We start from the raw sequence: 27,455 nt of genomic DNA on the forward strand, positions 1-27,455 counted from the left end.
GTATCAACAGCTTTAAACAAAATCGGTTAACACGATTAATATTGCTGAAAATGTTGTAAGATGGCTTTTTTTTTTTCTTGGTTTTATTCTAATGACATTGTCATAGTTGGGATTTCAGCTTTGAGGCAAGAGTAGACTTTGATAGACTTCTCTTCCATCATGGTTGATTAAGCAAGGTGATAGTAAATGTGCATTTGAAGGAGATGTTAAGGAACTGATGTTTGTCAAGAAAGCATCAAGTAGTGGGCTTAAAATCCCCTATGTGTCTTTCATGAAGAGGCAGGTATTTCTGGGATATCCAAAAGCAAACCCCAACTTTGCTATAATCAAACACAGCATCTTCCAATAAGACACAAAAGTCTGTTTAACTGCCAAAAGATTCTAAGTTTTCTCCCTGTGAGATGATAACATTTGGGGAACTTGGTATGATATTGTGAAATGTGTACAGTACCTATGAATGAGATACAAGTCCCTATATCCCTGAAATGTATACAGCTTTGGGGACCTCCATTTAGAAAATCTATTTGATTTTCTAATATACAGCAGTGAATGATCAGACAGAATTCCTGGTGATCACCAGAACTGAAAATGGAGTTAGGGAGAGCCTAGGTAAGCACTGTGATGAACTGAGCCTTGGCCAGTGGAAAACTGCTCTTATGTCTGTACTTCTGGGGTTGGCTGTGTGTTCCTCCCACACCTGGACATTAGATGGAGGTAGAACTGATCCTTGGTGTCTCTCTAAAGAATAATTTGGGGTGGAAGGGACCTTTAAAGGTCATTTAGTCCATGTCCCCTGCCATGATCAGAGACACCTTCAACTAGATCAGATTGCTCAGAGCCATTTCCAACCTGACCTTAAATGTTTCCAGGGATAGGGCATCCACCACCTCTGTGGGCAGTGTGTGCCAGTGTTTTACCACCCTCATTGAGAAAAACTTTTTCCTTATATCTAATCTAAATTGACTCTCTTTTAGTTTAAAACCATTACCTTGTACAGCATGGGTTTCAAGCATGTGTGGGAATATTTGTAATATTTCATTGATATCTTCAACATGATAGATATAGTTTGGAGGTCCTTCCTCTGAATCTAGACTTGGGATTGAGGTGGGAACTGTGAGCGAGTGAGGAGTTCCTGGTGTCCATACCAGATCTGGAAGCACACTGGGAGCTGGATGGTGCACTCCAGGAGTTAGAAATGGAAATGTCCTTTCTGACTTTTCAGGAAATCTCAAGCAATGCTGGACTTTTCTCTACTGGCCAATAATTTTTGAATCACTCTCAGCTGTATTTCATAAAGAAAATTATTTTGCCACAAGCAGGAGTTAATAAAGAGTTTTATTTTTCAACACAAGTTTATGATTATACTTTTAATAAATAAAGGTCCAAGTCAGTAAGTGTTAACCTTTATAGGGAGAATTCAGGAGAATAGTTTGTTCCAAGTCCATGAAAACAAGCATTTCTGGCAAGGTTATTCCTCATTTGTGTTTAATTCTTGAATTTCTCACTTTCCTACTCTTTATAGCAGAGGGTAACTTTCTCCAGTCACTAAACCAGAAGACCTCTCATTATATAATAGTAAATCCACTCCAGTACACTAGACAGATTGGAACTTGTTCTGTAAATTGTATTTCTGAGGTTGTCTGCACTTTGTGTTCCCTGAACATCAAGTAGCACATTTACTTTTAAGTCTGTGACATGAATGCAATGCCTTTCACAAAATGGCAAGACAGGGAGGGAAGATAGCTTGTGTCTTCAGTCATCACTGTAATGTAATAATTACAGAATGCTAATTCCAAAGGATTTACCCACAGAGGATTTTAATGTGGAGTACACATTCAAGGCTGAGGAGCTGTTTGCCATGAACTCCCTTCATGCAGAATAATTAAGTGATTCTTGTTATTATTTTATTCCATTTTCAAATTGTATTGACTCGAACCAGAATGAAGTGCTTTATTCTGGAATAATAGTGTGTCTGCATAAGCATGTGGGTTAAATACCGAACCAGTAATAACTATTTTGACTATTCAGTTCTTTAGGATAACCTCTAATGTAAATTTAAAGCAGTATACTAATGGGCTACTTTTCAGCTAATTAATTGGTTCCTATGGATGTTATAAAAAATGTAGTTCTATAAGCAAAGTTTAAAGATTATTTCCCAGGTACTGACAGGGATACATTTTAAGCCAGCTTTGTTCTGCAAGCAGCAATGCTGTGCTCGCTGAGCCTAGCACTTCTCACCTTGTGATGCATCCTCATAGCACCCATCTGATGGGGCACTATCCCAGTTCTATTGTGAGGCAAGTGAAGATAAAGAGGTTGCAGACAAACTTATTATCTTTAAAAGAATTGGTGCATACACATAAAGGAATGCACCCTTTGATTCCCTAGCTAGCCCACAGAGATATAATCAAAACCACTTATTCTTCAGTACTTAATGAAAATCCTGAATTAGCAAGTCTGGAATGGAAAGTGTTACGTTACCTGGATCAGATAGTGACATTTAAGAGATGATTTTCAATGTTGTTATGCCAAAGTCAATACCTTCCTCAGCCTTCAGTATTTAGGAATAAAGAGGATAAAGGAGGCTTCAGTAGCTGAGGCATGGGGCTGGAAATCAAGTGAGCTGATTCTGGCACCAAACACAGCTATGCCACTCAGTTCCTGCTGTGCTGGTGCTGAGTGAGCTGCCTCTGGAGCCAGGAATCCTAGTGCTGCATCAGAACCTCCATGGGTGTGAGCTGAAAAGGCTGCCTCTCCCCAGAGCCGATTAGCCCAAACCCAGCCCTGTGTTAGCATAACTATTCTGCTTGGATGATAATTTTTATTATGCCTTGTCTTACTGCAGTGCTCAAGGGCCAGTCTACTGCTTGCACAGAACAAGTATCACAAGTATCTTGCTGCACATCAGTACTTTTTATGTAAAGAGAATAATGAGACTGTTCACCTCTTCCTTTTGTTTTGTCTAATTGAGGCCTTAAGCTGTTCTACTAATTCTCATAATTTGGAGTGTTATGAATGAAACAAAGAAATTTCATTCTCTGTTATCCTTCAAAAATTAAACTTACATTTTCTGAAGCACAAGGGCCTTTGGAAGTTGCAGATCCTAATTATGGCCACTGGGCATAGGTGAGCTAAGAAGTTGTTCAGCATCCCTTCCCACCTGATATAACTGGTAAAAGAGTTGGCATCATTAAACCATGCTGGACTGGACACACAAGGTACAAGGTGCTGTCAGTGCTGCTGGATGTGCTGCAGACTTTGTGAGTTAGGGCATGGGTATTACTGCAGTAGGAGGGTGAGCTTGGATGTTACCTGTTCCCTTTAATGGTCACATGGGAAATGACCTTTCAAAAGGAAAATACACCTAGGTGTTGTGTCTTGCCATGCATGAGTTATTCTCTCCCTGCTGTAGCTCAACCTTCAGGATTAAAGTTTAGTTGATAATCCCTTTAAATTAATTTGATACTAGTTTATACTATGGACACTTAAATCTTGCTCTGCTGGTGGTAGAGGTTAGTAAGATTTGCCTGATGTAACAGCTCATCCCTATTCTTTAGAACACCAATTCTACATTTATCTGGGCCAAGTCTTGCACGTAGCAACACTAACGGGTGTTTTTTGTTACCACAGCATCAAACATGTTTTGAGCAATTTGCCTATGAGGAGATCCCACCCAGACAAATGAGGGTGAAACTGTCGTCACAGATGCTAAACTAATGGCTGAGTCATTATGTGGCCAAATAACCCAATTGCAACAGCAGAGATGATCATTGTGGGAAGGGTCAACATCAAAAGGGCATTGGAGGTGAAATCCTGGCTCTAATGAAGCCTGAGATGACTTTTATTATTGACTTCAGGGGAAGTACAAATTTATTGCAGGAGAGAAGCCATCATCCCACACCAGTGTCACCTCAGAGCTTCATCTAAGATTTTATGAATTTGATTGACCTTTTCCACAGCTTGTGTGGGTCAGAAAAAGCCTAAAACATTCTTTGAGGACTTTGTATCTCTCTCTTTTGAGGACACACAACTTACTTTGTTGTTTGATGCTTTGCGGTCAGGGCACCATCTACAAAGGTGAGTTGGCACCACCAGTCCCCCTCCACTGGCCATTCCTCAAGAACAGACACTGCATTGGCCTTAGCGAGGGAGTCATGGTTTGGCAGACAGTTACCCTAAACAGATTATATGACCCAGGGCTTAAAATGTACCCTAAACAGATTATATGACCCAGGGCTTAAAATGGTTGGGGCAGTCTGGAGCCATGGGCACTATCCCTGCTTACTTCAGCCACAGGAAAAATCTGGAACTCTGAGGTAAAAAAGATGTTATAAACTCAGTCATTGAGTATATGAAGAGGATAGAGAGTAAAGAAGGTTTCACCACCAACAGATTTTAGGGAATAAACCCATGAAGATGCTTGTTTAAATGTTTGCCAGTGTAAAATCTTTGGAACTTTAGTGGAACAATAAAAATAAAAGGAAGTTTTCATTTGCCTACAGTTTCACCCAGGACTGTACAGCAGCTATTGGCAATGTTAACTACAGGAAAAAATTTGGAAGTCCATATCTGCTAGTTATTCTGAATGCTGATTTTTTGGCACTCAGTGGTGATTACAGCAGCAAACAAACTCAGAAGCCTTCAAAAGTCTATTAGAGAGGTTCTGTCTTCAGACTACTAGGGAGCTGTTTACTTGGCCATGCACACTATAACACAGTACTGGTGTAAGCACCTCTTGGAAAACATAACATCTGTTAGGCTGTAACCTTAAGATCAAAGATAACATAAACATGGTAAAAATCATGGCAAAACACTTCTTCTGTGTGGTAAAAGAAATAAGTGGAGAAATTACACTTCACTCATGATCCTGTCCTAAATCATGATCCTTACTGGACACAGCAGATTGCCTGCATTTCTAGTCTTGAAGTAGAATCTATGTGACACTCTTGTTTTACTCCTTCTCTCATTTGGAAGAGACTTACTGTTCATCATTGCAGGGACATGGATGTCTGTAATTATGTTAACACTTATTTTAAGGAATTATAGTTAATACCCTATTAATAACTCACTGTTCCATTCATTTGCGTTGCCAAATTTCCTTGGATGTTAGGAAATACTGAGAGTGGTCAGGCAGCAAAATGGAACCAGCACAAAAATAAAGGCAGGATTGCACGGCTTTCTTAGTTTGAACAAGATTTTTTATGCCCTAATTTGCAAGCCTGCTTATTTCTGTATGTAACCTCAAGACTGCCCTGACTAGAGGAGATGAAGGAGGGAATTCAGGAAATTTTCATGGGTATAGCCCAAGAGGATGGAGTATTACCCTTTGCTATCGGGAGTGGAGCTGGCAGAGCATTATGTGCAGGCTGACAACTGAGTTGGAGGGAGATAGTTAAAATTTAGAGCAGCAGTTCTTACATCTGCACAAGACCAGATAGGTGGAAGTGGTTCAGGCAGTGATATCACAAAATCACCGTGAGGATGAAACAGTTTGCAGTGAGCAGGGAAGTATGAAGAGGGAGGGAGAAGGTTTGTCTTCTTGTGACAAGAGAGGAATTACAGATAAGAAACCTTTTGGCGCGAGCTCCAGTGTGGGTATTCCAGTGATCCTTGCAGGTCCCTTCCAACTGAGAATATTCTGTGATTCTCTGATTCTGCAAAGGACTTTAAGCACTGTAATGTGCAGCACATTATACCTGTAAAGAAGCACAGAGCTACCAGCTACTTGCAATGCTGAGGTGGGCACCCAAAATCCTCCTGGATGAAATGGGGTAGCCTGGGCACCTAGAGTGGGACTAACAACCCCCAGTGAGCCCTGTTCTCAGGTACTGAGGGCAAACAAAAGGATGTGCTGAAAATACATGTCTCTGTGCATACAGAGCATCACCTACACTGTGAGTGCTGCAGCTGATACCTATTGCACTGACAGTGGGCTCTGCAGCTCCAAACAAGGGGATCGTTTGAATAGGCCCCTTTCAGAAAACTGCCACTAAAAAGGCTTCTTTTCCTGCCTCCTAGATGGCTTTAAGTAGGAGACAAGCAAAGATCCAGGTATTATAGCATGGCTTTATATGAGAAAGTCTCCAGTGCTTAAGCCTAGAGGATTTTCTCAGGGTGATTTCTTGAACTTCAGTAATTAACTGGATGTTGCAATCCCTGATCCATGCATTTAAAAGAGCTAGGCTCATGTCAAGCATCAAACAAAGCCTCATCAAGCAGTGCATTTTTTTGGGGTACGATTCTCCTTCTTCAGGAGAGACAATGTACCCTGGGTGTGTTATGGGAGAGTGTGCAAAATTATCTGGCATGAAAGCCAAGGGCATAAAGACACTGTCACCACGGGGAAAGTATGGTGCCATTGCAGCACCTCATTAAAATATTAGTGGCTGATGAAATTGGAAAAAAAATCTCTCCTGAAAATAGGGACTTTTCAAAAAATCTATTAGATATTTTTCTAATGAAAATTTCTTATAAATTGTTAAAAAAATCAGTTCATAATTTGAATTAAGGCATAGCCACATAAATACGTTGCCATGAGGTAAGGAAGCATGTGCATTTACACTGAACTCCTACTGACACTATTTACTACTCTATGGTAAAGACTCTTGTAGTAGCTCTTCCCCCCAGGCAGTGGAAGGTATCTTCTCCTTGATGAATGCAGTGTGACTTGCCAGGTCTTGCTATGTGCACAGACAGTTACCACAGACCTGCTAGTTCACTGAAAATCCAGATTTCTTGGCAACTCATTCCTTAACTGTGCTTTTGGGGTGTATTCATCTGATGTATGTTTTTCTGTGAAGAAGCAGACTGAGAAGCTTCTGTCCCTTCCCCGCCATCCCCACCGACTGTTTCTGCCACAGCAGTATCATTGGCAGTGTTTCAATTTGTGCCAAAGCTTGTGGCTTGTTATAAAACTCATGTTTTAAATGAAAAAATATTCTTTTTGGAGGCTTTTATATCTGAATCAATTCAAGGGCCTGTTTTAGACAGTGACAATGGAGATGCATGACCACATGGGGGATGTTGTGAGTTATGGTGTCCTAGAAATCATAGAATCATAGAATGGTTTGGGTAGCGGGAGTAGTGTATCTTATGGTGAAGAGCTTACAGCAAATCATACCTTTCAACTCATGCAATATCTACCACTTAGGTTACTGGCACTTCACAAAAGCATCTAAAAAAAATTGGTTAAGCAGGTGAACTGACCAGTCTCAAAAACTCACAGTGAATATAAAATTGCTGTATTTCTGCCAGTGATACTTCAGGAAAATTTAGTTCAGCTTTTTTTATGAGTTTGTTAGGAACCATGAAAGTTCAAAAAATCTTCAGGGAATGAAAAACTCATGGAGCAGTCAACTATGGTGAAGTTGGTTATACAATCCACTGCTGGTTGTGTAGCAAAGCATTTCATTTCTGCCCTCATTGTGTGGGATAATTAGGGGTTATCAACTGTAACCTGGAGAGAAGCAAAAAATGGATTTTATATCATCACAGTTGGGATGAACATGCGTTGCGAGTATGATGCTATAATTAAAAGGAAAAAACTATTTCCCAGTTGTGTGAGAAATATTGACTGGGAACACCTCTGGCCCTAGCTGGAACATTATGTACCTATTGTGTGAGTTCTTATGTTTAGACTTCAAAAGAGATAGGGAAATACTGGTTTTCAAAAAAGAGCTTTGGGAAAGATTTGTGGCATAAAGAATGTCAGTGTACTTGGTTTGTCCAGTAGAAAGGTAGGAGGCAATTTAGTCAATTAATTAAAACTTATGCAGGTGTCTGCATAGAAAAGAAGTTCTTGATGGCATGTGGCTCCTTTGATCTGAGAGAGGGCTTGATGGAAACCAGTTGGAGTGTGGAGCTGGATGATATTAGACTGCAAATACAGTTCAGGTTTCCAAGGAAGCAGGTATTTAAAAGCTGTAATATGTTAACCACTGATCATATGATGGGTTCTCCATCACTTGAAGTTGCTATAAACACAGACTCTGGAACGTAGAAATTATGCGTTTCATGCAAAACACATTTAATGTTATTCTTCCAGGGAGTCAAACTATCTGATTAGAATTGCTCTTATTAACTTTTGAAAAAAACTTAATTTGGGTTTCTTTTCCTACTGAACAGTCATGCTTTCAGAGGTGAAGTTTCAAACCTTCAAAAGAGGGAGAAGCTGCTAAAACTGCACAGAAAGGCTTGAGTGGCCAGTCCTCAATGAAGACTTGTAGCAACTGTGCTAAAGACCAGACCTGCAATTAGATGGTTGTTATTGTACAGAAAGGGGCTTGGACCCTGCTAGTCCTGTTCAGATTTACTCCTTAGCTCTAATTCCACCAGCTGTGTGACCTGTGGAGGGAACTATTTATCTTCACTGTAAGCACCAGTTATTTGATCAATTCTTAAGTGAGGTTTATTGTCTCTAAATTATTTTCTCTTCCCAACACTAGGTTTGCAAGTGTGTATGCGACAAGAGGAGCCAACCGAATAGGACGTGTGTACAAAAAGGCTATTTTTAGGCAATTCACAGATGACACTTACTCCCAAGAGATCCCCAAAGCAGCATGGCTGGGATTCCTTGGGCCAGTCCTGAAGGCAGAAGAAGAGGATGTTTTTATCATCCATCTAAAAAACTTTGCTTCCCGCCCATACTCTGTGCATCCACATGGGGTCTTCTATGACAAGGACTCTGAAGGTAAAAGCTTGTTTGCCTTTTCCTCTCTTTTCCTCCTGGAGTAACTTGTATCATGGCTAAAAGTCTGTTTAAGTATTTCTTGTTATGGACATTGACATCAGAGTACTTGAGATCACTAAAACCAGGAACAGCCTCATCTCTTAAAACTTTTTAGCACAAACTTTCGATATTTGGGATAAATCCAGTACTGAAACAGGTTAGATGGGTCTTTGTTCCAGAATTATTTTTCTGAATTGTAGGTAACCAAAACATCTTCCCTCCTTCCTTTTACATATTTAGTCTATTTGAATGCATGGAGTTCTTGCAACTAAATGTTTTCCTCTTTTTTGAGTTATAACAGGCATGATATGGTTTTCAGAATCCCAAACCTATGTATGTATATCTTTGTTAGAGGATTGTGTGGATTTGCCTACATTCAGTACCTTCATCACTTTTCCGTGAGAAGATACATAATGTTAGCTGACAAAATGTGCAGATGACTGCACTGAAAATAAAGAAACAAGAAAAAAATAGAGCATTTTTAAAGCTTTTTCTACTGATGAAACATGGATTTTAACTCTCAATATTATTGTGATGAGATTGCCAGAAATATTGAGTTTTTTCACAATGTCTCAGTGATTCTGTGTTTGAGTGCTGTTATTATTTTATAAACAAGTGTTAAAATAGAATAAATTACACATTTATTTAACAAAATTAGTTAAGGAGGGGCTAAAAGCTTCCTTTTTTCTTTTTATGTATTAGGAGCACTTTACCCTGATGGAACCGGTGGTAAAAGCAAGGAGGACGACTTTGTTGTTCCTGGTGGAAATTACACATACACATGGCCAGTAAGGAAAGATTATTCCCCAACTTTGGCAGACTCAAACTGCTTGACTTGGATTTACCATTCTCACATTGACACACCAAGAGATATTGCATCTGGTTTAATTGGGCCTCTGCTGGTGTGTAAAAAAGGTACTGAGCTAGAAACACTGATTGAGCAAGCCCCTCTGCCAAGCTTGGCATCTTAACAGTCATTTTTGCTTACAGGTATAATCATGATGGTCTAGAGTCTATCCCTACATAGCCCATAAAAAGGGGCAAGGAATAGATGGGCCATTCCAGCAGCATCCCAGGGTAGGTATTGTAGCTCTGGGACAACCCCCTTCCTGCTCCCCTTTGGCTTCATGAGAGATTTACCTCAGCTGGTGGAGGGACTGCAGCATGCTCTGTGACCATCCTGTCGTGGCTGAGACCAACTATAAATGTTCCCAAACTGGGGTAATTTCAGGAAGAACAAAGGACTCATTGCTCTGGAAATGAAATTAGGGCTGGGCAGGTGACTTTGGCAACAGTGTTTACATACTTGAAAGCCCAGTATTTGTAATTATTTCCCCACACAAATCATATGTTTATTTTTGCTCACAAGTTGTATCTTACAACCATAGGGGGGTGTGCACTGAACAGCCTGTCCTGTGTACATTATAGCCTGCTAATGTTTTGCTGGAGACATCATCTACCAGCCCTCTCCCCTTGATCAGCTGAGCCATTGCCACCTCTGTCTCTGGGCACGTATAACTATGCCCCTTCTTTCCAGTAACTCCCATAGTACAAAATCAGCCCAGATTTTATGTACAGAACATCTAAGTGAAGCAGGTTTTACATATGAAGAAGAGAAAGACTTCAATGTGGAAAGGACAGGCCCTGTCTCCAGCTTAACTCACTCATTTCCTTTGAAATCTGCAGAACTGCCTGAATATGTGAAACTGAGCTGATAACTACACAACAATACATGAAGCTAGGAGATAGCACATTCTAAACAATCCTAGCCTGAAAGGCTAGTGTTATCTGCATGTTTGCTGTTGAATTCATCAAGGTGGATATCTACATAATGTTACTGCTCTACTCATCCACACAGCAGTGGTGGACACAAGACTGACAGCAAGTCTCTGAGCTCTCTCCTGTAGAAGGCAGGAGAAGCAAAGGTTTTCATGGGCTCAGAGACAGACTGGACAATTAGATGAAGTTTACAGCTGCCAATGGATAATAAGACTCCTTGATATAACTCCTATAGTCTCAGGTTGTTTGCCAAGTGATCCTTTGGATAATTGTATTGAACTTACCTGGAATAGATTCTAATCATCCTGCCTTCAGCCTTTTTAAATTTAAGTATCTAGTCCTAGATAATTTGCAAGGATTCCTCATTAGTCTGTGGAGAGTGAGCCACATTTAAATGGCCTTTCTGGTGGTATGATTCAGCAGTCACTTGAATGCAACAGAAATGCAGGCTACCACTCTCCCCTCCTTAACTCCCAGTCAAAAAGAACCCACCCTGCTTTCTGGCTAGATCAGGCCCACAAACTGGCTCACTGTGCACAGATGCTAACTAACACTGACTGAAGGGCAGGGTTGGGTGCAGCAGGCCAAAGAGGGGGAAATGGGACAACAAATATTGACAAGTACTTGTGCTTATGTCAAAACAAAGAGGTACTGAAATACCAGCTTGAGTTAGACAAGATGAACTGCCTTCTGGAGGCACTCATCTGTTCAAAGACTGTTGGAGGGGAGTCAAGATGTCCTAGAAGAGCAAAATTAGGAGATTCATCCTGCCCTGTAGAACACGAGCAGTGCACTGTATTTCCTTGAGTGCTCCAAGGTTATCTTCACTTTTAAATTCAATCCCCTCCAAGGCTTTTTTTATCACTTTCCTTTTTGTTTGCAATTTAGGAACTGCAGATGACACCACAATAGAAGGGACTGGTGCTGCTAATGCTTTTGCCCTGATGTTTAGCATTGTAGATGAAAACTTCAGCTGGTACCTCGATGAGAATATAAACACCTTCTGCTTAGAACCAGACACAGTGGACAAAGAGGATGAAGGTTTCCAGACCAGCAACCGAATGCATGGTGAGAAGGACTCTTGACCAAATGGTGACCTACAGCAGTTAGCAGGCTCTTCACTTCAGTAGAGCTTTCTGTCCCCTGTAATGTCTCTCCTTTATCTGTGGCAGCAAGAAATGAGTCAGGATGTTGAAGTACTGTGTTGATAAAAACCTCTCCCTAAATAAAGCATGACACACTGGTTTGCAGAAAGGAGATTTGGCTTTCATGCCCAGCTCTGCCATTTGTTTAGCATTTTATCTTAGGCAACAGATTTAAGCCATTTGTTTGTCCAGCTGTGAAAAGAGAAAAGAAAGCTGCAGAGCACTTAGAGATGTGTGTATTGGAAGAGTTCTCAAAGTTCTCTCTTGCCCTTCAGAGGTCCATTGGCCAGTAGTGCTTTGTGCCATTTGGACATCTGGTGTAAGAAGTTAATTCCAGATAGTTCAGTATATTTTGGTTGTTCCAGGGAGTCTAGGAGCTAAAATATTTTGCAAAATATGAGTCTCATTCTCTGAGTGTCCTGATACATTGTCAGATGTGGAAGCTGAGGAAGAGAAAGCTGACTAGACTGATTTGACTGATATCATAATTTTCAAATCTGAATTGCTTAAGCCTGTCATATAATGGCATATTTATGACTCAGCATAAGAGCAAATAGATTTCAGCCATGCTAAATATCTGCAGAACAAGTTAACTTCATTATCTGACCTTTTTGATTGTGACTCAGCCTTTGTAACATCTTGGTATTACCCAGGAAGTTTTTCACAGACACAGACAGAGAATTTGGGGCATTTGATCATCTAGATCTGTAAGCTGTATGTTCAAACTGTTACTCTTCATCGAGGAGCCTATGAGGGCCTTATTCAGTGTGAATATTCAGGCAGTTTCTTTTCTGGGCTAGGAAAGAATCATCCTTAGAAATGGGATCAAAGGCTCTTGGCACTTTTCTTTCACCTCTCATAAAGTCTCATACTTTTGTTTTTAGCTATTAACGGTTATATTTATGGCAATCTCCCCGGCTTGGAGATGTGTGCTGACACTTCCATGTCCTGGCATTTGTTTGGCATGGGAAGCGAGATAGATATCCATGCTGCTTATTTCTACGGCCACACGTTCACTAATAGAGACCAGAGAGCAGATGTCGTCGGCCTGTTCCCAGCAACGTTCATCACAGCAGAGATGACTCCCGGGAGCCCTGGGAGGTGGCTGATAACGTGCCAGGTTAACGAGCACTTACGAGGTATGCTGCTATAGATCCCCCTCATCCTTTCCGAAGTTCCAGGCTCTATTATGTTCGGAAAAGAAAACTGAGGGATGTTTCCAGAAAAAGCAGGCTTTGACACTTTTTTTGTGACTTTGAAGCACTTTGGAACTACTTCATCAGATAAACATCATGAATACGAGTTTAGTCACCAGTGGAAATTATACACATTGGACTTTACTTTAGCTAGTATGAGTGACTTGGTTGTGTAACTCGTATGAGGAAGGCTTGCTAGACTCAGCACTGTCACCACGCTTTCTATGTAAACAGGAGATTTTTATGAGCAATGAGAGGAGCCTTTGTCACCACTTTTTGTTGTAGACAAGTACTTACATATTAAAAAAACCATGCCAGCTGAAGGAATTTGATGGTGATATTGTGATACTTGTGTGGTGCGAGACCCCAAAAGCAAATATCATAAAGTAGGTCTCACAGCAGCGGGCAATGTATAATTATCATAGCAGAGATGAGTTGGGAGAATTTTTACTTCTGTGAGCTTGTACATTGATTTCAGTGGGATTTGCATCAGGCAAAACAGACTTGATTCTGGCAAGCAACAAATACCTTCAGTGGAAATACCCAGCCTCTATTTCAATGAAAGTCAAGGGGAGATGATGCCATTTTGCAGACTTCTGGAGGTACTCTGATGCCCCAAATCATTCTACCAGCCTTACACTGATTAAGAAATTGAGTAAATAAGCCAACTAATGAGTGCCACTGTTGTCAGTGGGTTTCACCCTTGGTATAAAGCACCACCTTGCAAAAGAAGGACGCTGGCGTCTGTCCCAGTGTAGGCAGAGAAAGTCTTTTAAAACAAAAATTTACTCTGGTAGTTATTTTCAACCCATGTAGCTCCCAGAGAGTTTTGAATGTGCATTTGTATCCATGAGATTGCTGACACTGCAGCTGGTCAGGGACTGTCTCCAGACTCTTTCTCCTCCCAGGTGGCATGGAGGCACTATATGATGTTCAGATCTGCCAAAAAAACCTGTCTCACCCTTCACCAATCAGTCATATGAGAAGATACTATATTGCTGCCGAAGAAGTGCTCTGGAATTACGGACCTGATGGTTATGATAAATTCACTGGGCAGGGTTTGAATGCCACTGGCAGGTGAGTTTTCTTGTCCTCTCCTGTTGTGCTTTAATTTCAGGAGTCTGTGTGAGACTTCCCCAGTGATTCACCAGGGCTAGGACCCGCACTGTTATTAATTTTAATTGAAAGGGGCAGGGAAGAATGGATTTACACAGCCTTGCCAGGAAGTTAGATTCGTAACTGTGATGCTCGTAGTTGCTTTCTGGAAACACTTATCTTGCTCCATTAAGTACATGAAGAAAGTGACCCCAGTGAGGCACACCAAGTTCAACAGAGTTAATGACCCTTTGTCAAGACTACTCAGGCAGCTTTCACACCTACAGTCAGTGCATTTCAGAGGCACCATAACGGTAGAATTTTCCCCTCTGCTATTACTGATGAAGACAAACTGAATTACAGTGTCTCCCAGAAAAGCCAACAAGGATTAGAGACACACTGTGCACAGTTCTTGCCCTAAGGTAAGTTGATACAGATATCTCCCTAAGTAAATTGGTGTTAAACATTAAAGTCTAATGCACAATGAATGCTCATTTGTTAACTAATTCTAACTGGTAATATCTCTCTTTGTCTGCTAGAAAAGTGTATGCAAACTAGTAACTTCTGGGGTCATGTCTCCTGTGTCTGGAGTAATAACTTTATCTGAAATGAAGGGTTCCGTCTGAACCTTCAATTATTTAATCAGTCTGATTTGCTAATTCCACAGTGAATCTGCAACTTATTTCACACAAGGTACTGACAGAATAGGAGGACAATATTGGAAAGTTCGCTATGTGGAATACACTGATGCAACATTCAGTAAGAAGACTTGGTCAGAGGACATGAAGCACCTGGGAATACTTGGTATAGTGAATATTTTCCCCTCCTGTCACTATATCAGGTTTGAATGCAGAACCACTTGGTTCCAGAGGGGAATTTAATGCTTGCAGTCCCCTCTTTTTTTGGTGGAAATATGTTAGAGAGTAGTTCTTCTAATAGCTTCCCTCACCCTCTTTTTTAAGGTCCCGTTATAAAAGCTGAAGTAGGAGATACAGTGCTGGTTACTTTTGCCAACAAAGCCAGAAGAAGCTACAGCATTATGGCCCATGGTGTAAGCTTCAGCAAGCTATCGGAAGGTGCTCCCTACCTAGATGGTAAGTTTAGACTGTACTACTGTATCATCACATCTAGAATACCTGAGTTTAAAAATCTGCTGCTGCTCTGCAGTTTTGTCCTTTTTGTGGGTACTAAGGCATGGAAGGGATGATTTTATTAAGTTTACCTGTCACAATCCATGGGACTCCACAGTGTGGGAATGTGTTCTTCCCCTTGGATATGTGCCAGACAAGATGTCTAACACTAGCTGAGGTCCATGTTGAACAGAAGTCACAAGCACAATCCAATTTATATTAGTTCTAATCTAATATTACTCCATTGCAATCAGTGGATCTCCTCTGGACATACTCCAGAATTATGAATCTTAGGATCTGGCATGATGGCCCTGCTGAGTCTTTAGATATAGCTATCCACTATTCTCTAATCCAGGCCAGCATTGCTCTTGCTTTACTGTTGGGATAGTCAGTGTCAAAGCCAATTTTTATCTGATTGCCCGCCCTGAAATGTGAAACAGTGATAATCCTTATTAACTCTCATAAATAGATAAACACTGAAATGGAGCATTTGAGAAAGTCTTCCTCTAATTTTATGAAAGGACAGGAAATTTATTCCTTAAGTTTAACTATTAAATGTTAAATGGCATGTTTAATCAACAGGCATTTTTTACAGTCAGTGACAGGAAACAAATCCTTCAGAGAGAGATGAGTCCCATTTATATTTAAAAAAAAACACTTATTTTAGGAGACAGTAGTTCACCCTCTGGAGATATGATTCTCTCTCCATCAACTACAGAAGTCTAGAGTTTGGATTAGGGATTGAGTTTGAGATGGCTCGACTAAGGTGAGCTGAATCCCATCCATAGCCTAGAGATAATGTTGTGATCTCTGAAAAAGTTTTTGCTGCATTTGCAGCACTGAAAAGAAAGGTAGTTTTCTTGTTGCTTAAATTGCTTTGTTTCCACCACAATACATCAAAAAGAAACTCGTGAAACTCCCTCCCTTGAAAACTGTACTAAGAGAACCAGGTCAACATGTAAAACTCATCATACAATAAAATCAATGCAAAAGGCTTTATTAAATTGTCGTGTCTAGTTGCTGACCTTGGAACTCAACAAATTTGCCAGCAGGCAAATCACAAAAAAACCCAACTGGCTTGAGTTCAGCCTTGAAGTTATCTGCACAGATCCTAACGTCACCCATGTCTGAGGTAGTTCCCCAACGGAAGAGCAGCTTCCCTCTCTTCTCTCTCCTGTTGTACTATAATTTAGCACTCTCTTGCCCTCCAACATTGCACACTTTGGCCTGGAGCAAAATCAAATAAAACCCTGCAATTCAGCAGCTGTGTGATCTGCACATCTCTGGGTGTTTGGAGAGGAACCTGACTCCAGATTCATCAATAATATTTCCGTTCCTCCTTCTCTCCTTTAACCATTGTGCCTTTGATTTCCATTACATCTATCTACAAGTGTAGAGGTCTCACAGGAGCTGTAGGTTTACACAGATAAATGATTTTTCAAAGGCTGTGCATTGTCTGAGTGCAGCCTATTCATGGGAAAATACCGTACACAAATGTACCTGCAGATATCTACAGATGTTTGCAGACACAGGTTTTTTCAGTTCTGCCCTCAGGAAACACCCTTCCATGCTGTGTTTGACACTTGTCCAGTCTCAGAGGCTTTTTGACTCCAAATCGATGTTTTCCTTACTAAGCATTGTTGCAGAATGAGTCCAGTAGTATAAGATACTGTTGAATCAGTACTCTGTATTGCAATTTGCAGTAAATAGTATGTCTTCAAAATTAATACTGTTGTTTTCACTTGTGTCTAAGTTTTTAAGTGGATTCTCTTGCAATATTAGAGAGGAGTATTAGATCAATGTGGTGTGCTGCTGCCCGACTCATCTGACTATGATGAAAAAATCTAGCCAATGGATGCTTAAGTGTTAAACAAAATTTCTGATTTGATCTTCCTCATAGCAAAGACCAGAAAAGTTACTCTGCATTTTTTTTTCTACAAAGGTTGCAGGGCTGACCCCTTTTTCTGACTTTCAAGTCCCTTTTGTAAGTTCTCTCTGAGTGAATACAAACACTCCTTTACAGTGGCTTAATTACATGAGAGGTGCTACATCCACCCTTTGCATGGTAGCAGACAATGGCCTAAATCCTTTAAAAGTAGCCTTCAAAAGAAGTAACATCTGCCACTCTGTGCAGATGCTGACAAAGGATCCTGTGCATTGCTTCAAAATCAAAAAGAAACAATTATCAGGATCAGATTTGTTTAGAATTTCTAAAGACCCACAGCTATAGCTCCGCTTGCTAATGTAATTGCTTTGTTGGTGCTTAATGAAGTGCCAGAGTCTGAGTTTGTGCCACAGATAAATCTCATGATAGGGCAGGTAAGCTACAAACATTAGAGGAAGCCATTTAAGAACCAGGATGAGGTCTGCTGTATTGTCTGATTGAATCCAGATAATCCACAGTAGCGTCGGAAGGTGTCTGGGTGAAGCAGCTAAACTTGTTCTTCGGGGAATGGGCTTGGTTGTCCCCATGGTACTGGACTCAGGTGAAACGTCCCCATGGCATAACTGCCGAGACATCAGGATGGTGCTTGAGCTGTGGTTGAAAGTGGGAGCTTTTCCACAGAAATCAGCAGCTATGTCTTCCTGACTCCTTGTAGTCAGAAAGACAAAACCTTCCTGTAATCTTATTGCATCTCAATTTTCTCTGTGCAGGCTATCTGAAGCCAGGAGCCCATGTTAAGCCAGGTGAAACCTTCACCTACAAATGGAGGGTGCCTGAACATGGAGGTCCAACAGAGAGTGACCCGCCATGCCTGACCTATCTGTACTACTCAGCCACTGATGCCGTCAAGGACACCAACTCCGGCCTCGTGGGGCCTCTGCTGGTGTGTCGGAAGAACACACTGAATCATGATGGGACACAGGTGCCAAATATGAACATCTGCTCGTCCCTAACAGGAGGGTGGTGCACTGGGGGGGGGGTTCCCATATGGGCTATTTGCCCAGTTCCCCATTCAGTTTGCAGAGATTAAACAAAGGTCAGTCCTCAGGGTAAAAGCTGACCTCAGGGGAATGTTAAGAAGATGAAACTGTCATTCCTTAATATCCTGGCTTGTCCCTAGTTTTTCCACCTTTTTCACGCAATGAATGCCTTTTTTCACCCCAAGTAATGGACAATTTATTTATCCTTCTGGCTGATAGAAGAATGACAATCGCTATCTCTACACAGACTTAGTAAGAAGGCAGCTTCAGATTTTTAGGGAAAAAAAAAATTTGTTAAAAAAAGAAATTCATTCTGATTGAACATACTTTTTAAAAGTCTTGGCTTCTTTTTTGGCTACAGAAAGGAATCGATAGAGAATTTTACCTCCTCTTTTCAATCTTTGATGAGAATGACAGCTGGTATCTGAACAAGAATATTGAAGCATTTACTGGAGACCCTTCAAAAGTAGATGAAAATGATGCTAATTTCAAGGAATCCAACAAAATGCACGGTATGAAATGCCTGATATCTGTTAATGATACCTTTTCTTCAATCATAATAGGAAGATGAGTTGGTAGGTTTTATCATCATTCATAGCCAACTGCAGTGCACTGGAGAGTGAGGGGGAAAGCTGTCAATCAGCTTATGGTCAGCTCCTGATGCCCTTGGAGTACATGTTGAAACCCTAGTCATAATAGGAATGAATGCATCCACCTACCAACTATACCTGGAGAAAGAGAATAGAGTGTAGTTTTCAGATACAATACTTAGGTCTATAGAAAGACATAATGCTAGAAACAGGCATCAACTTCAGAAGAAGCCGATGTACACTAGTTTTAAATTTCTCTGATGGCCTTGGCAGTGATTCAGACAATAAAGGTCCACCTGCTCTTCTCTGCCATCTCCCACTTGAGCAGTGACCACCTCCGGGAGAGGAGAGGCAAAGACTAGTGGAATGGCCAATAATATTTAAAACATCATCTCTGTATGTAAGTATCTGATTTCAGTATGGATCTCCTCCAAGGTAACCCTGACATGACAGACTTGAGCAGATCGCATAACCGGTCTTTGTTTTAGTTTTCTGAAGAGCACTGAGACTACATATGGTTACAAAACCCTAGGGCCTTCTGGACCCATCTATTTTATTCTTCCATTATTATGTGGATCTCATACTAAAGTTTTGTTCTGTTACAGCATCTTTCACACACTGATCTCAGCAAACATTTGAGGATTAGGGGATTTAGCCTCATAGCACCCTTGTAAAAGAAATGGATACATTTAAGAAGTAAAAGTGGAAGTCAAAGATCGAAACAACTTAAAAGGGCTCCATCAGAACTGAATTTATAACCAAAAGTCTTTGTGACTCTCTCCATAGCCTTGATGACACAGCTATACATTCTTCCAGCTGAAAGGAGGTACCTAATTTATACACTTAACTGGTGTCTGGAAGATATGCTGAAAAGCTCGGAAGAGGAGTGCTACATTACTGCAAAAGGCTATTACAAGACTTTACAGGCTAAAATCAAAAAGGTAGAAGGTCAGAGGTTATAGGAATAGCACTTATATATTAATTTGGTGTCCTCCAACACTACCTTTGCTTCACAAAATACCCCTTTAATGCTGTGACTTGCTGAGCCATGAATCTCTTGCCAGGAAGGTGTCAGGAGGCTCTGTGTTGAGTTTCTGTGGACTTGTTGCTAACTGGGATCTTTCCTTCTCTTCCAGCTATCAACGGCTACTTGTATGGTAATCTTCCAGGCCTGACCATGTGCAAGAATGACAAGGTGTCCTGGCACCTCATTGGGCTGGGCAGTCACTATGACATGCACGGGGTTCATTTTCAAGGGAACACCATTGACCTCAGAGGGACAACAAGGGATGGGCTAGCCTTGTTTCCTCATTTATCAGGGACAGCACTGATGCAGCCAGATCGTGTGGGTATGTTCATGAATTGATTCTGGTGGTGTGGCACTTGCAGATACCAGTCAGTCAAAATAACAGTTGGTGAGATGCTCTGCTCTGCACAAGGAGCCTGAAAGCATGGAGACTGTGGAGACCTGGCATAGCTGAGAATTCAGTCTGGGTTGCTTTTCTGGGAAGGTGCTATAAATCAAATATCCATGTGCATCAAAGAGTGGAGGCTTCAATGACCTTGGGATGGGAAGAGCAGCAGGCAGAGAGATAGCTAAGAGGATGCTCACAGAATTTCTATAATTCTTAAAACAGGCATTTTTAGAAGAGCAAATTCACTGTTATGTGCACAGTCAGCATCATTTAAGGTATTTTAGGACTTCAACAATAACTTTCCAATAATAGTCAGTCTTTAGGAGTTTCTTCAGAAGCAAACACATTAAAGACACTTTTAATTCTCATGGGTAATCCAGTGATTCATACTTCAAATTAAGAAGGGGTGAATTGTTTGTGGGAGACTTAGCAAATAAGTTTCATAACCAAAACTGCAACATTACTTTGTTTTACATTGGTGCAACTCTGTTTAAATCAAGAGAGTCATCAGAGTTGTGCAAGGCTATGCCAAAGGCCATCCTTGGCCGCAGCACCTGAGAGTTGGTATGTTGGTGTTGCATACATGCCAGGTGAGATCTCTGGTGCAGGTGTCTGTAAGACAAAAGATACTTTTCTTATGCATATCCCAAACATTTCTACCATCTGTCATGAAACTGCATTGCAGGACTCACACAAAACAACTATTCTAAGAGATTATTAATTTTTGCCAGCTAACCTTCCACTGGCAATAATGGAAATTGAATTAATTATCAGATCTCTACAATCACCAATGTATGTGATTTTATTTAACTGCATGTTATTTTATCTTTTTCATCACTTTTGCCCTAGAATCACAAGGAACGGATTGAGATACAGACTGGACAGACCTATGTTTCTAATTTTGGTTCCATCACTGACTCACATGCAGACCAGCTGTGAAAGTGCTTTCCTCCTTCACAGAGTGCTAGCAGGTGGAGCTGTGTAGGATAACACAGTGGTCAGCTTCTGCTTGAGTAAATGGGAAAGAGAGAAGGAGAGTATAAATATTAAAATCTGCCTATGGATATGCCAAAAATGCTCCCACTATCACTGCAGCCTTTGACCATCAGAGCTACAAAAAAACCCGAAAGGCCTATGGTGGCTTGGCCTTTTTTGGAGTTTAGCTCAATTGTTTTTACACCATATAGGTGCATATCCAGAAATGGTTATAAGCAGGCATTATGGTACACTGTGTCTGTGTTTGAACTGCAAAGAGGCCTCCATTAGTCTGATTACACCGAACAACTGCAGGGTCTGAGTGGGAAGTCTCTTGCAGCAAAGGCTGATACAGTGGCTCTGTACTCAAGAACAAGGAAACAGCATCTCTGAAACACACCCCTTGTTCCTCTATGCCTTTATTGAGTTTTGCAATGAATGCTTCCTCCTACGTCTTCTCGTGTTCCTTGTGGGCATGTCTGCAACATGGGCAGCATTGGTGAAGGCTCACTGGCAATCCTATTCCTGCTGCCAGACATCTAATCAATTGCTTTTTAGAGTTTCTTGGCTAAGCTAATCTAACTCCAATTGTTAGAGGTAGTTTAGGGTGATTTTTGAGCAAAGATGGAGCAGGCTAGTGGTTCACATGGAGGAAAATAAGGCCATGTTCTGCCAAGTCCTCCACATGGGTCACCAGCTCGTGGAAGACTGGCTGGAAAACTCTCAGAAAAGGACCTGGGGGTGCTGGTCGACAGTGGCTGAACATGAGCCAGCAGTGAGTCCAGGTGGCCAAGAAGGCCAATGGCACCCTGGCCTGTGTCAGCAATGGTGTGGCAAGCAGGACCAGGGCAGTGATCGTCCCCCCTGTACTTGGCACTGGTGAGGCTGCACCTCAAATCCTGTGTTTGGTTTTGGGCCCCTCACTACAAGAGAGACATTGAGGTGCTGGAGCATGTCCAGATAAGGGTAACAGAGCTGGGGAAGAATCTGGAGAACAAGTTTAATGAGGAGTGTCTGAGGGAGCTGGGGGTGTTTAGTCTGAAAAAAAGAAGGCTCAGGGGGAACCTTATCACTCTCCACAACTACCTGAAAGCAGACTGTAGTGAGGTGGGGGTCAGTCTCTTCTCCCAAGGAACAAGCATTAGAACAAGAGGAAAACAGCCTCAAGTTGTGTCAGGGAAGGCTTAGATTAGATACTAGGAAAAAGTTTCTTCACAGAAGGGGTTGTCAAGCACTGAAACAGTGGAACACTGAAACACTGAAACTTGCTGCCCAGGCAAGTGGTGGAGTCACCATCTCTGAAGGTATTTAAAAGACTATAGATGTGGTGCTTAGGGACTTGGTATAGTGGTAGAATTGACAGTGCAGGGTTAATGGTTGGCTCAATGATCAGGGAGGTCTTTTCCAACCTAAAATATTCTATAATTCTATATAAACATCCCCTTGTTTAACTTTCCATAAAGTATCACAGATTAGGTTTGTCTGAGGACAGATCAGAGATGTACACAGGGCCTGATTTGCCAAACTTCTTTTTATTTTTTTTTTAACTGATTAAATCTCATGTGCTTTTTTTTTTTTTCCAGGCACATTCAAAGTGGTTTGCAGGACTTTTGATCACTTCGTTGGTGGGATGAAACATCTCTACGAGGTCAGCAGCTGCCACAATACCACCCAAGCCCAGCAGCAGTACGGAGCCATGAGGCTTTACTACATTGCTGCGGAGGAGGTTGAGTGGGACTATGCCTCAAATAAGAGCTCAGCACCAAAGATTTACAACATCAGCAGCAATGAGGAAAGGTACTCAAAGCAAAAAACCCTTGTGGGCATGGGACACACTCATAGTGGAGGGGAAACTTTGAAACATCATTTCACAAAGCTAGCCTTGTACTTTTTAGGAGGAACTCTTTGCAGAACAAAATAACAGAAAACATATTTATAAAGTCGTAGCCTCTCAGACTAGACTAGTCCATAGGCACCAGTTTCAAATGTTTTCATCTCAGCGTGTCTTGTAATGCTGTTGAACTTAAGAAGGCTTCCAACTCCCTAAATCCATGTGTGTGTTTCAGCCCTGGCTCAACCTTACAGTGATGCCCCCCAACACTCTCCTCTCCCTTACTTTTCCCAGTCTCCCCATTACAGTGGTCTAGTTTTGACATAGGAAAAACCCAGGTACCTCTCCCAGACATGAGCTCCTGCAGGCAGTGCAGATGCATGAGGGAGGTGTTGAGCCTGCTTCTCTGCAGGGTGGTAACCCCTGGCTCACCTGAAAAGGTCAGAACATAGTAACCCCTGCAAGCAAATGACGTCTACACTGCACTGTGCTAAGGAATAAAAATCCTGTGCAAAAAATACCTGTTCTAGATCATATTGCTTAGACTGGTCCTTGAGGACACTTCCATGAAAGCGAAAAGGAACAAGGAACATATTTCAAAAATAAACCTTAAGGATCTGGGAAACTTCACCCTGTAAAGGGGAAGAGGGTTCTGTAAAAAATATACCTGAAGAATTGCAGGTGGTGAAGCGAGTTTAAAGAAAATATTAACACCAGTACTGTCAAAGGCTGCTGTTGCAACACAGTCCATTACTACAGTAACCTGTATCCCTGGGGCATTTTTTCATTTCATTTAGCATGTTGTGAGCCAACCTTGCAACTCCCCTGCCAGGGGCACCTTGGAGATGAGCTGCCAGGAAACATAGCTGCTCTCAGAAGAGGGTGAATACTCTGCTGCACAGTGGATGGCAAGTGTCCTCTGCCAGCGAGTCAGCCCTCTAGGATACCATGGGAGCAGCAACAAACTGTGGGCGAACGTGTAAACCTGGAGGACACAAAAAAAGCATCCTCTACTAGGTGCAGAAGGGAAAATACATTTCTCACTTTATTGTCATGCTGGGAAAGCATCCAGCCCTGCCAGAATACAGCAGCAAAGGGCAGAGTAAAGCAGCTCCCTCTTATCTCAGATGGTGGCATTTGCTTTCAAAGGTCAAGCTTTGGTTATCATCTTCCAGTGGCTGATTAATAGCCAAGGTAGTGAAAGCAGCCACCGTGATAAAAGGATTCAGGTTTTCAGGGACAGGCAGTATCTTTTATTGGAAAGAAGAATGCACCTGGAGACAGTGGCTGAACCCACTCTTATCTTGAACCTCACCTCTGCTCTCACAGCTCTGGTGAAGGAACTCCCAAAAGTTTGTGGTGAGTGCAATTTATCCTCAGCTTTACCTGTTTGAAGAAGGTGTGCATTTAGTGAGGATTATCACTCTAATTATTTGCTGTTTAAAATCTCTTGCACTACTCAAGGGCTTCACATCAATCATTACATTGCATCAAGATGTATATGCTTTTCAAATCTTTTGTGAATAACGCAATAGTTAATAGCTTTTAGATGTGTAAAGTTTAGTGGTTTTATCGCCTTTTTATTTTGCAGCTATGGGCACATTTTTCTGAGCCAAGCAGAAGATCTGATTGGTTCAAAATACAAGAAGGTGGTTTACAGGGAGTACACAAATGGCAACTTCACACATCGCAAAGTGAGGACAGAAGAGGAGGAACACTTGGAAATCCTGGGCAAGTAGCTCTCACGTCTCTCAGACCAAGCCTGGTCAGTGAGAGGATTGTTTTCCAAAAACTAAGAGTTTTTCCATCTTTTTTAAGATGGAAAACAAGCAGCACAGATTATCAATGATTTTACAGACAATTTATATAATTGCTGAGTTTAAAGATGCTTTCCAAACTAAAGAATTCAGTCTTGAGCATGAATAAGGAGTCTCCTAAGGAGTACATACAGGGAGGAAGCTAAAATGGCAATTCCAGGATTCACCTTAGCTTTAGAGCTTGTAACATAGAGGGGACTCTTGTAGGCAGAATAAGACAATATAAAGGGGCTGGATTTGTGTCTGCATTGGGCAAGACATATTTTACATGTCATAAAATAACCATCAGCTAGTTTTTTATGGGGTGAGAAGTGGGCAACAACTGGTCATAAAGTAGTCATAGAATCATAGAATATCCTGAGTTGGAAGATCATTGAAGTCCAAGTCCTGGCCCTGCACAAGACAGCCCCAAGAGTCACACCCTCTGGGTGAAGAACCTTTTCCTAATATTTAAACCTAAATGTCCCCTGACACAGCTCCATACTGTTTCCTGGAGACAACACTCCCTAGGCATGTATTTGATGTTTCCTTTTTCCTTGAAGTAAAAAAAAAGTTTAAAAAAAGGCAGTTACCAGCTTAAGAAATAAAATATTAAAAAATACAAAAACCATCCACAAGAATTTTCTTTAAAAACAAGCTGTCCAAAAACCTGCCTCAAGAGTGAACGTTACTCTTCATTGACTAAAAAGAAAAGTGATTATTTGTATATATGGAGCTTTCCATGAGCTGAGATAACTAACTAATTTTGATGGCTTTGCTGAAAGAGTAGAAAAGCCCAAGAGTTTTGATAAAGACCTTGGCTCCACTCCTAGACCAACCTCTTGAAAGTTTATTGAAATCAGAAAAGCAGCATTAATCACAAGCATTGTCTGTTTGAATTTAGGGCCATTACTCCATGCTGAGGTTGGTGACTCTGTACTGATTGTATTTAAGAACAAAGCCAGCAGACCTTATTCAATAAGTGCACATGGTGTAGAAGAAGTGGGTTGTGAAGAACAGCCTGAGACACCAATTACCCTCCCTGGTAAGCCTCTTCTTTTTTATTTCTTTTTAATCTCTTTTCTTTGAGCTAGAAAAGTTGTATATAAAAGTATTTAAACATATGAATGATAATCCCTTTTTCAAGCTTGCACACATCCATATGTTGACCCAGGCATAATACACTGAACGTTTACTCAGCTATGATTCTGAGTTGTTATACATGTAGGTTCCTGATCAAGTGAACATATTTGGGCAGAGACTGAACCTTTGTTCCTATCAGGGATAGAAATAGGAATGTAATATTACTGGGAAACTTCCAAAAAACCAGAAGCAGGACCATAATCATGGCAAGAGAAGTGTAAGCCAGTGCTTCATTTGCCTCCAGACTGACACTCTAACAATATTTTAAAAACTTTCAAACTCAGTGGTAGTTCAACATGGCAATATTTACTCTGCCTCTCTATTAGGCTATACAGAATTGGTATTTGCATTCAGAGCAAATACAAAATACAAAACATAGCTGTCATATGAATTAAAAATCTTTGAAGAAGGGTACCAAATATGCCTCAGTTGCTAGTGAGGAAAATAGTAGAAAATAATTCTCACAGCACTGAAAGTTTTTATATAGAAAAATTCCCGTTAAACTTTTTGAACTTCAACTTTTATGTTGGTTTTTACACTGTAGCATTATAGTCAGTCCAAAATGTATATACCTTTGCTTTCCAACACCCATGCAATTTTTTTCATAGTATTTGTGAGCTTCAGTGAATGAAAAGAAATTCTGATGTAATAAACCTCTTTGTAAGCTGAAAATTCTTTCCTGTAAGCAGCTGTACCAGTACAGTATAATCACACAGAAACTCACGGCCAAATGGGAGCCAACATCTGCCTTGCTGGATTTTCATAAACGAATACCTGTAGTTAATACATAGGGAGAAAAAAATACAGCTGATTTATATGATTCCTTTTGTTTGTTATTTGCTCCATGATGATGGTGCCGACAGCTGAGGTATAACGCTGGGAACACTACTGTCGTGTCTCCTGTGTCCACATGGGAGCAGGCTTGAGATGAGTTAGACGCGGGAAGGAGTCTGTGAGAGTAAGCCAAAAGGATTCTTCAGTCAGATCTAAGGACAGACTTCTCCTTAGGCGTTTGGAAGAAACAGTTAACACAGAAAACAAATCCCTCAAAACAAGAATAATTCCCTACCACTATCATCTAGAAATCGTCGCTCTCTGTCTTCCTAGGCCAGGCTGGACTGCTCACCCCAAGCTTGCCAGAGTCCCTATAATTCTCCTAAGTCAGTTATCAGACAGATTTATATCCTCATAAACTGTGCTCCTGAGAGCACTCCCAGCTCCCAAAGAGACTGTGGAGGGCATGGTAAATAGATGCAGACAGCGGATTCACAGCAGCCTTAGCCAAACCAGCTCCCAGCTGCCACAGCTTTGTCCTCTCCCTGGCCATTCTTCCATTTACCCAGCAGCAAAAAGGGAGAAAACATCCATTTTCCTCATGTTTATCAGTCTTTTCAGGGGTTATGCTTTATTTACTCTTTAAAGATGGCTCTTCAATGCCTTCTGAATTGTCTCAAGTTTTAAGTAGAGTCGAAATTTTTTCCATCTGCAGCCTCCAAACATCCTGAAGTGGGGAGTAAAAAGTAAGGAAGTAGTGGGGGACCGTGACCTGCCTCCCTTCTCACATCATACCCTCTAAAAAGAGGTGATGACATGTGGGTTAGATACAAGTGGATGACAAACTTTTCCCTGGTTTATGTCTCCATGACATGAATGGTCTGGAGACTGAGGGCTTTCTTGTTAGTGGTTTTTGTCCTATTAGTCTAGTGC

At 41.2% G+C, this 27,455-nt stretch overlaps 1 protein-coding gene across 1 annotated transcript in view; it reads left to right on the forward strand.

The window, feature by feature from the left end:
• Positions 1-27,455, forward strand: part of HEPHL1 (hephaestin like 1) — a 32,928-nt gene that overhangs the window by 203 nt on the left and 5,270 nt on the right. Inside the window, exons 2-15 of the mRNA XM_017837780.1 lie at positions 8,445-8,689; positions 9,431-9,643; positions 11,396-11,575; positions 12,537-12,791; positions 13,757-13,925; positions 14,611-14,747; positions 14,906-15,037; positions 17,729-17,940; positions 18,360-18,510; positions 19,725-19,937; positions 22,562-22,775; positions 24,401-24,540; positions 25,510-25,650; positions 26,075-26,088. Of these exons, the coding sequence (XP_017693269.1) occupies positions 8,445-8,689; positions 9,431-9,643; positions 11,396-11,575; positions 12,537-12,791; positions 13,757-13,925; positions 14,611-14,747; positions 14,906-15,037; positions 17,729-17,940; positions 18,360-18,510; positions 19,725-19,937; positions 22,562-22,775; positions 24,401-24,540; positions 25,510-25,650; positions 26,075-26,088 (2,416 nt within the window). The remainder of the gene's footprint in view (positions 1-8,444; positions 8,690-9,430; positions 9,644-11,395; positions 11,576-12,536; positions 12,792-13,756; positions 13,926-14,610; positions 14,748-14,905; positions 15,038-17,728; positions 17,941-18,359; positions 18,511-19,724; positions 19,938-22,561; positions 22,776-24,400; positions 24,541-25,509; positions 25,651-26,074; positions 26,089-27,455) is intronic.

Source organism: Lepidothrix coronata, unplaced genomic scaffold, assembly GCF_001604755.1.
Source record: "Lepidothrix coronata isolate B3197 unplaced genomic scaffold, Lepidothrix_coronata-1.0 Scaffold310, whole genome shotgun sequence".
NCBI classification, from domain to species: Eukaryota; Metazoa; Chordata; class Aves; order Passeriformes; family Pipridae; genus Lepidothrix; species Lepidothrix coronata.